The following is a 10416-nucleotide window of genomic DNA, read 5'->3' as shown; positions in this document are numbered from 1 at the left end:
AGTCAGTTGCCGAAGTCTTGTAGTGTAGTCGGCTTCCTTGGGATAAATGTGTGAAATGAAGCATTTACACAGTGACCACACCACACTGGACCTTCACCTGTAGAAAATAACAACAGATATAATATACAGAGTGACCACATCAAACTGGACACTAACCTGGAGATAGCAAAAATGGTATAACATGTACGGTGCCCCTGATTTCATCTGAATGATTTCTTTAGAAATGGTGTCCAAACCTTGTTCCATAAACCCACTGTCTCCTCCTCTTTTACTCTTTTACTTGTTTCAGTCATTTGACTGTGGCCATGCTGGGGCACCGCCTTTAGTCGAGAAAATCGACCCGATGACTTATTCTTTGCAAGCCTTGTACTTATTCTATCGGTCTCTTTTGCCGAACCGCTAAGGGACAGGGACATAAACACACCAGCATCAGTTGTCAAGCAATGCTAGGGAGACAAGCACAGACACTCAAACACACACATACACATATATATATATACATACATATATACGATAGGCTTCTTTCAGTTTCCGTCTACCAAATCCACTCACAAGGCTTTGGTTGCCCCGAAGTTATAGTAGAAGACAGTTGCCCAAGATGCAACGCAGTGGGACTGAACCCAGAACCATGTAGTTGGTAAGCAAGCTACTTACCACACAGCCACTTTTACGCCTCCTGTTATCTATTCTACCGTTACTACAACATTGTCTTCTCAGAACTATCTATACCCAATCCTTTCTCCCCACCAATGTTAACCCGCTCTTCAGAATTCCCTCCTTTGTCCACATTTATCTTGCAGCCATAAAGGTCCCAAAATCAATAATTAGGATGTGACCACCTAGTCCTGGAAGGACCGAGAGGTTTATGGGTACTGTCCCTGCTTTCTCAATCATCCATAAAAATAGAAAACCACAATTCAGTTGATATATTTCTAGAATATTCGTCTTACCACAACTGTTGTACCCAAGGCGGACTTTGTCGTGTTGGTGATCTGCAGGACTTGTTGTTTTGTCTCGTTAGTTTTAGGAATGGCGACATTGCGTAACTGAGTGTGTTCTTCAACAACGGCCGGAGCTGGAAACAGAAGGTGACATTTAAGAAGGCACAACATAGCAGTTAAACAAAAGAAAATATAATATAAATATATGTGCCCCATAGAGGAAATGGCAAAGAAGAGGGATACCTGGGGATACAAGTTCATAAAAACCTGCTCATCATGATAGAACTGATAGAAGCCTCACGAGGGATGTATTGTATTGCATGTAAATACCATTTAGGGGCGTAACTTTATAGGTTTACATATATATATTATATATATATATATATATATATATATATATATGTGTATGTGTGTGTGTGTGTGTGTTGTGTGTGTGTGTGGTGTGTGTGTATAAATAACACTGAAGCAAAGTAACACCAAATATATAGTGCGTGTGTTTTTATTGGCTAAACTGGCAAAATGACCATTCCGAAATATAACAATATATATATATATATATATATAGTTTACAGTGAAAAGCAACTTCACATGTGCTTCGGAGAACCTGATATACACTCTAACCTGCTCTGGGTGTCAAGAGCAATACATAGGCCAAACAAAAAATAGTATGCGCAAAAGAATGGCCCTGCATAGATCCGAGATAAAAATTCCCCAAAACAGAAAAATAGCATTCAGCCAACATATAGATATTTGCGCCAACAACAAAACACCAAGCTTCAGGATTTTCCTCCTCTACCAATTCAGGGACGATACAACCTCAAGCCAACGAATAAGTAAAGAAACTCTCTTTATTACCAAATATAGGTCCCTTCTGAACGGGTCTACGACAAACGATTAATACACCTCGGCTTTAGAATAACACAAATACACACGCAGATATTACATTCCTAAGAATCCATTAAAAACCAGTCCCAATCACAGCTATAATCCATAACATGCCAACTTTAAGTCATACAACACCTCACTACTTCCACTCATTCATATTCTCCTTCTTCTTCTTCTTCTTCTTCTTCTTCTTTTCTTCTTCTTCTTCTTCTTCTTCTTCTTCTTCCTCTTCTTCTTCATCATCATCATCATCATTATCATCATCATCTTCTTCTTCATCATCATAATTATCATCAACATCTTCTTCTTCTTCTTCATCATCATCATCATCATCATCATCATCATCATCATCATCATCATCATCATCATCATCATCATCATCATCATCTTCTTCTTCTTCTTCTTCTTCTTCTTCTTCTCCTTCTTCTTCTTCTCCCCCTTCTACTTCCTAACTTTATCACTAATGCTTTTTAGTATAACACCTACGCAAATTCTATAAACAAATCTTCCAATAGAAATATTCTCATGAATTGAACAGCAACTGCTAGCCGCCACTGACCACTCAAAATACGACAATCAAGGCACTCCTAAATTCTCCCCCTCTTCTCCTCATCCTCTTCTTCTCTTCTTCTTCTTCTTCTTCTTCTTCTTCTTCTTCTTCTTCTTCTTCTTCTCCTTCTTCTTCCCTACCAAGAATTCACAACGACCTCGAACCCACAAGTGTAAACAAGAGAGACAGAGAAAGGCAGAAACAAGAAAAATGCTACTTATATTTGAACAGTATATAAATATTCTTTTAAAAAGACTTTTCTTTTAATTTTCTAAATTAATTATTTAATCGTTACAGTTGAAAACGTCTCAAATGACCGAAACCGGTACTGAAATGTTCTTTTAAAATTATTTTAGGATTTTCTATCTTGACTTGTTTTTTTTTTCATATATATATAAATATATTATATATATATATATATATATATATATATATATATATATATGTATGTATAAATCTTAAAATGGTTTAGCCCGATGGCCGCGGCCATGCTGGGGCACCACCGCTGAATGAGCTACACTAATTGTGAATCCATCTCTGATACGTGGCACTTGATCAAAAAGGGAGTTCGATGCTGCTGCCCGCATCTGCGTCTCTTGTCGTGAGGTAGGTTCATCTGGGACTCCCGACAAGAAGAGATCCAGTTTAGTTTTAAAGAAACCCACATCCACACCATGTAAGTCTCTCAGGCATTTAGGGAGGATGTTAAAGAGCTGTGGTCCTCTGAAACCAAGCTGTTGCAGTATCTGGACCTGTATTTTGATGGTGATGTTGGAATCTTTGGCACCATACAGTGGGCCCCGTTCTGCGGTTGGGGGGTAACAGGATTTCCAGATGTATATCACCGCATATCTCTCCCCCTCCGCTCTAGGGAGAAGAGGTTTAATACCTTCAGTCTTTCCCAGTAGCTGATATTTTGCATTGAGACGATTTTCTTTGTGTAGCTTCTCTGAATTGCTTCGAGTTCTGCTGGTAGTTTTATATTGTGCGGTGACCACAGTTGGGAGCAGTAGTCCAAGCGGCTGAGGACGAATGTTTCCATAGGACCATCAGTGTCTCCTTCTTTTGTTCTGAAAGTTCGGAGAATCCATCCGCTAGCCGTCTGCATTTTTTCACCAGATTAGCAATATGCGCTTGGAAAGATGCATCATTGCTCATGCCAATGCCCAGGTTACGCACTGATTTTGACTCAAGGATTGCAATTCTTCCTGGGCCAGTGTATCCAGTCTGCACGTCGTTTACTTTTGTGTGCCAGTAGCGCAGGGCCTGGAACTTACCTGCATTAAACTGCATGTTGTTGTCCTCAGCCCACCTGTATATTGTGTCCAACTCCTGTTGCAGATGCGCAATATTTTCAGGGTTTTGTATTGCGTGGGAGACTTTTGTGTCATCTACCTAGCTAGCTAGGGTGGTCATCGTAGCAACTGAAGGCACATCTGAAAGGGCCACTATTAACATCAGTGGCTCCAAGACAGTGCCCTGTGGGACACCGCTTGTTATTTGTGTTTCCTTGGAGGTGGCTCCATTGCTCACAACTGCCTGTTTTCTGTCTTTTAGGAAGTTGTGCAGCCACTCTCTAAGTTTTCCGCCTATGCCGAGACTACGCAGTTTGTGACAGATCATACCATGGTCGACCTTATCAAAGGCTTTTGTAAAGTCGAGATATATTACATCCACATTTGATCCATTAAGTTGCTGTTTCAACACCCAGTCATAGTGTTGCAGGAGCTGTGTTAGGCAGCTTCTACCTGGTCGAAATCCATGCTGGGTGTCAGACAGCAAGTAATTTTCTTCAAGGAACATGATTAGTTTCTTACGGACTATTCGTCCCATGACTTTGCTGATGTGTGAGGTCAGAGAGATAGGCCTATAATTTTTAGTATCTGCTCTGCTACCTCCCTTATGGATATCCTTATGGATATTACCCCCTCTTTCAATTTGACTGGGAGCTTACCACTTGCAAGAAAGCTCTGAAAAAGAAGCTGTAGCGGTTTTGGAAGGGCTCGTTTGCACGATTTGAGAAGGATCGCTGGGAATCCATCAGATCCAGCAGCTGAGTTTGTGTCAATCTCATCTATGGCTAGTGTGATAAATCATCTTCGATGTTGATGTACTCAATTTTGCCTCTTTGGCCGCAGGTAAAGTGGCAAAGAATTCTTCTGGGTTGTTTACTTGCCTGTGTCCTAGAGGTGTAGTGAACACACTTTGGAATTGTTCGTTCAATATTTCACTTATCCTCGTGTGATTTCCTGTGAGAGAGCCATCTTTTTGGAAGAGAGGTCCTATTCTCTGGTGCACTGTGGCTGTCTCTTTGGCAAACTTAAAGAAAGCTTTAGGGTTTGATTTTTATATTTTATATTAATTTTCTATAAATTAAATTAGAGATAAAACCACTATTAGGCAAATCAAACAGTGAAAAACATTAACCAAAACATAGAAATAAAAATAATTAATACAATATAAAAAATAAATAAAATACAAATTTAAAATTTAAATTATTTAAATTTAAATTTTAAAATTTTTAATTATTAATTTATTTTTATAAATTTATATATATATATACATATTTTTTATTTTTATGTTTTATTTATTTATTTATTTATTTAATAAATTTTTTTAAATATATATAACAATCAAAAGTATTAAAAGTTAATATAAGATAAAAAATATACATATATATATATGTATACACACCACACACAAACACACACACATACACACACACACACACCACACACAATACAAACACACACACCACACCACACACACACACAACTATATATATATATATATATATATATATATATATATATATATATATATATATATATATATATATATATACAATAAAAATGGTAAAATAATTTTTCAGTGGTTTTTCATATAACCAACAATATTTACCGGTAAATTTCGGTGATGTAAATATGACAAATTCATCGTCAGGAACTTTGTAAAGTTCAGTATATAGTAAAAATAATTAAAAGGGCTAGCAACAGGCTGCTTCGCCGCATACCGAAGGAATAGAAATGGCAGTCAAAGACTGTTTTTCCATTTTCTATAAGTGGAGATTCCAAATACGACGGACCCGCTACTCCGATTTTGCGTATGGAATCGCGGGTCCGTCGTATTTGGAATCTCCACTTATAGAAAATGGAAAAAACAGTCTTTGACTGCCATTTCTAATTCCTTCGGTATGCGGCGAAGCAGCCTGTTGCTAGCCCTTTTAATTATTTTTACTATATACTGAACTTTACAAAAGTTCCTGACGATGAATTTGTCATATTTACATACCGAAATTTACCGGTAAGTAATTGTTGGTTATATGAAAAACCACTGAAAAATTATTTACCATTTTTATTGCATTACCATGTGGATTTCTTATTCCATTGCGATCACCCAGACGGCGCGCATGGCAGAATTTAGGAGGGAGAATTTACGTTCCCAGTCATTACTTAGTTTTAATATCTGCACACTTCTCCCCACTATCTGATGTCGCTTGGTCAGAGGTGAGGGCCTGTGGCATTTGGTAAATCTATCGAATATAGTGTTGACGAAGGAAATCAAGCTATTTTCTGAGCTTGTGATCTAGAAACATGTTCACTATTAACGGTAAGAGATTGTTTTCGTTTATTTGCTACTCCGATTTTGCGTATGTGAATCGCGGGGTCCGTCGTATTTGGAATCTCCACTTATAGAAAATGGAAAAAACAGTCTTTGACTGCCATTTCTAATTCCTTCAGTATGCGGCGAAGCAGCTGTTGCTAGCCCTTTTAAATTATTATATATATATATATATATATATATATTAATATATATATATATATATATATATATATATCCGTAATAATGAAGGGTGAACTTAATTAATTTGGAATAATTATCAATACACCAAGTAGTCTTCGGCATGTAAAGCCTCATTCGAGGAAAATTTAAGTAATACTAAGCAATAAAGGGTTTAGCAACGAATTGCCTTACCACATACCGAATTTAGAAATAGCAGTCAAAGAGTTTAGCTATTTCTTCTACTAAAAAGGGAGATCTCAGTAAAAACAGCAATTGGAAGGCAGACACAAACAGGTAAGAGAGAATGAATTGACGGCAATCTATCATACAATTTTAAGTATCTACGGACGCACGTTTCGAAATCAAGTTTTTAGGAAAGCATAAGAATTAAATATTAAATAATTCTACCCTACAAAACTTCTTTCTCTTCAGCGTAGAATACTATAATCATAAATGATTATATATTGAATTTGAGATACTAGAAGGCACCAACTCAACTCAGTATCAGAGCGAGCTAGAATCCGCAACTAGTATCACAAATTCAATGTGTGAATATATATATATATATATATATTAATAGATATAGATAGATAGATAGATAGATAGATAGATAGATAGATAGAAAGATAGATAGATAGATAGATAGATAGATAGATAGATAGATAGATAGATAGATATAACTTACTCGGAAATGGATGCGTGGCGTTAGATCATATAATAACATAAATAATATATGAACATATGCATATATACATACATATATGTACATACCTACATCTATATGCATATATACACGCATATATAAGTAGAGGACATCAAAAAACGTTGAACACAATGAGAAACGAAGGCATTTTTTTCAAGTAACGAAAAACGGAGTACAAGACAATACAGCAGAAGGAATATTCCCCTTCTTCAGTGTATATATATATATATATATATACACACACACCACACACACACACACCAACACACACCATATATATATATATATATATATATATATATATATATATATATATATATATTATATGTATATATATGTATATATATATATATATTAATTAATAATAAAAATTAGGGAATAAATCCAAACTTACAGGGAAAAATCAGATTTAGGATTGAATCCAATTTTATAGTAAATCAAACAATGAAAAACTTAAGCCAATACATAAAATTAATTAATTTATATTATTTCAAATATATATCAAAATTATTAAAAGTTTAATAAAAGATAATGAGTAAAACACTACGATCGTTTCATGGCTGTCCAATTCGTAATAATTCGAGTTATGGTTACGTTCAATCTTCAGGTAATTGAAATATTATCTTATCGAGGTTTAGCAATGTATATATATATATATATATATATATATATATATAAAAACACTATATATATTATATATAAATATATATATATATATATGTATATACACACTATATATATATATACGTATATATATGTATGTATGTATATGTATATATGTATATGTATATATATATATATATTTCTTTATTGCCCACGGGGGGATAAACATAGAGAGGGAAAACAAGAACAAACAAAGGGATTAAGTCGATTACATCGAACCCAGTGCATAACTTGTACTTATTTAATCGACCCCGAAAGGATGAAAGGCAAAGTCAACCTCGGCGGAATTTGAGCTCAGAACATAGTGGTAGACGAAATACAGATAGGCATCTCGCCCGGTGTGCTAACGATTCTGCCAGCTCGCCGCTTACCACCACCACTGATAATGACAATTATTGGACGTCAAACTTACCTTCACAGGAATCAGATTCAATTTCCCTCACAATAAAACCAATCTCATTATAATCTTTCAAGTTGATGAAATGTGTACAACTGGGTTCACTTGCTGCTGCAGTTAACTCAGACACTCTTGGATTGGCAACTCCAATTGTAAATATAGTGACGCCAGCATCTTTCAGTTTCTGAGCTGCCGCTACTGTTCTAATTTCATTATCTGACTGTCCATCTGTGACCAAAACTAAAACTTTTGCAGCAGCAGATTTTCTTGTATTTGTAAAGACACTGGTACGTACTTCGTCAAGAGCCAAGCCCGTAGCAGTACTACTACCATCATCATAACTTATAGCGTCAATAGCCTTTATTACTGCAGAGTTCGTACTGTGGGCACTTAAGGAAAATGACACAAGAGAAAAACTTGAAAATCTAATCACTGCAACACGTGTCTTATCTGGACCAATGTCTAGATTACGCACAATATTTTCCAAGAAGTTTTTTGTCTTATTAAAGTTAGGCTCTTCAACACTTCCGGATGAATCAATCAGGAAAACAAGGTCGATCTGGGCACTGGCGCAATCTGGAAAAATATTTAAAGCAAACTTATGTTTATAAGTCTGTAAATATATAATTCTTATTAAATTTATGCATTTGATTGTTTTTAAATTACAGCTGCAAGAATAAAAATAGGATGGATAAAATTCAGAGAGGCATTACACTTAGAGGCAACAAAAGATCTCTCTGCATAAAAATGCAGATTGTAATATTTTTGTGAATGAAGAGCAATGCTACATGGTAGTGAAAAATGGGCCATGAATGAAAAGGACATCCGAAGACTAGAGAGGAATGAAGTTAGTATGCTCTGTTGGATGTTCAACATCAGTGTGCATGTATGATAAAGTGCTTGTGTATTGAGAAAAAATTAGGCATAAGAGGGAGTGTGGAAAAGAGACGACTGTGTTGGTTTGGGCATGTGATGTGTATGGATGAAGACAGTTGCATAAAGAAGTGGCTGTCACTGAAAATGGATGGAACATGTAGAAGAAGAGACATGGGAAAGAGGGGACTTTATTAGTTTGGACATGTGATGTATATGGCTGAATACAGTTGTATAAAGAAGAGGGTGTCGTCTAAAATGAATGGAACTTGCGGAAGGAGAAGAGATATGAGATGTGCAAAAGAAACGACTGTGTTGGTTTGGACATGTGATACACACACACACACACACACACACACACACACACACATATATATATATATATATATATACACATATATACCACGGGCTTATTTCAGTTTCCGTCTACCAAATCCACTCACAAGGCTTTGGTCGGCCCGAGGCTATAGTAGAAGACACTTACCCAAAGTGCCACGCAGTGGGATTGAACCCGGAGCCCTGTGGTTGGTAAGCAAGCTACTTACCACACAGCACTCCTACCATATATTATTATATAATATAGATACGACTATATATATATATATATATATATATATATATATAGTCTTTAATTGGACTGCACCGGCGGACTTGGATGCTTGACATCCCATACTCTGCGGCACAGTTTCCATCTCGGAAATTCCATTTCCAGGGTCAACTCGAAGCTATTCTCAAAAACATTTACTTGCCCAAAATACCACATTGCGTGATCAGACTCGGATAAATTTGCTATTTGTACCTCAATGCCTGTTCCCTCTCTCAGGTTTTCACATGACAAATATCTAACGTGGATTCTAAACAATATCTCTACTTACCATTCCCCGTTCTAATTGATTTGCTAAGCGTATGAAGAAAATCTTCCGGCCATGTGGCATGATATGCTGCTTCCAGTAAGCTGCTTGCAGTCCTTTGCTGGCCGGAATTGACGTATTTAGGTTTAAGATAAACAAGCTCATTACCAATCCAGAATATAAGGGTTTTTCTAGGTCGTACATTGTTAGGGTCGACACATCAACACCGAAGAAAGTTTGGACTCTACTACAATTTACTTTCAGTGTGTTCTTGCAAGCATTTTTGACGGTCGCCAATTGGTTGTTGGTTACCTGCAAAAATAAAAACAAAAGCATTTATGTGCTGACCTGCTAGAAATAGCAAATAAATCTACTTCAAATTACATCTTACTGTTATAAAAACGGGCATATATATACATATATATATATATATATATATAATAAATAATAAATATTAGGGAATAAATCCAAATTTACAGGGAAAAAATCAGATTTAGGATTAAATCCAATTTTATAGTAAAATATTATAAAATATTATTAGAGACAAAACCACTATTTTGCAAAACAAACAAGGAAAGACTTAATCAATACATAAAATTTTAATAAATAGTCAAAAAAACGCCACTACAATTGTTTCTTGTCTTGATCGACAATCTTCAGGTGGACTTCCAATTTACAAGTCAGTTTCAAATTATGACTCATAATTTGAAACTGACTTGTAAATTGGAAGTCCACCTGAAGATTGTCGATCAAGACAAGAAACACTTGTA

At 35.8% G+C, this 10416-nt stretch overlaps 1 protein-coding gene across 1 annotated transcript; it reads right to left on the bottom strand.

Annotated features, from left to right (window-relative positions):
• Nucleotides 1–51: 51 nt before the first annotated feature.
• Nucleotides 52–9866, bottom strand: LOC115228456 (collagen alpha-1(XIV) chain-like; the record flags this gene model as incomplete). Its single annotated transcript, XM_029799034.2, has 4 exons — nucleotides 52–97; nucleotides 951–1075; nucleotides 7938–8498; nucleotides 9671–9866. Coding segments are annotated over 4 exons (915 nt in total), but the record flags the coding sequence as incomplete, so codon positions are not given.
• Between the last annotated feature and the right edge of the window lie 550 nt (nucleotides 9867–10416).

The sequence above is a fragment of the Octopus sinensis genome, unplaced genomic scaffold (assembly GCF_006345805.1).
Source record: "Octopus sinensis unplaced genomic scaffold, ASM634580v1 Contig10565, whole genome shotgun sequence".
NCBI lineage: Eukaryota > Metazoa > Mollusca > Cephalopoda > Octopoda > Octopodidae > Octopus > Octopus sinensis.
This window is presented reverse-complemented; position numbering and strand designations above follow the sequence as displayed.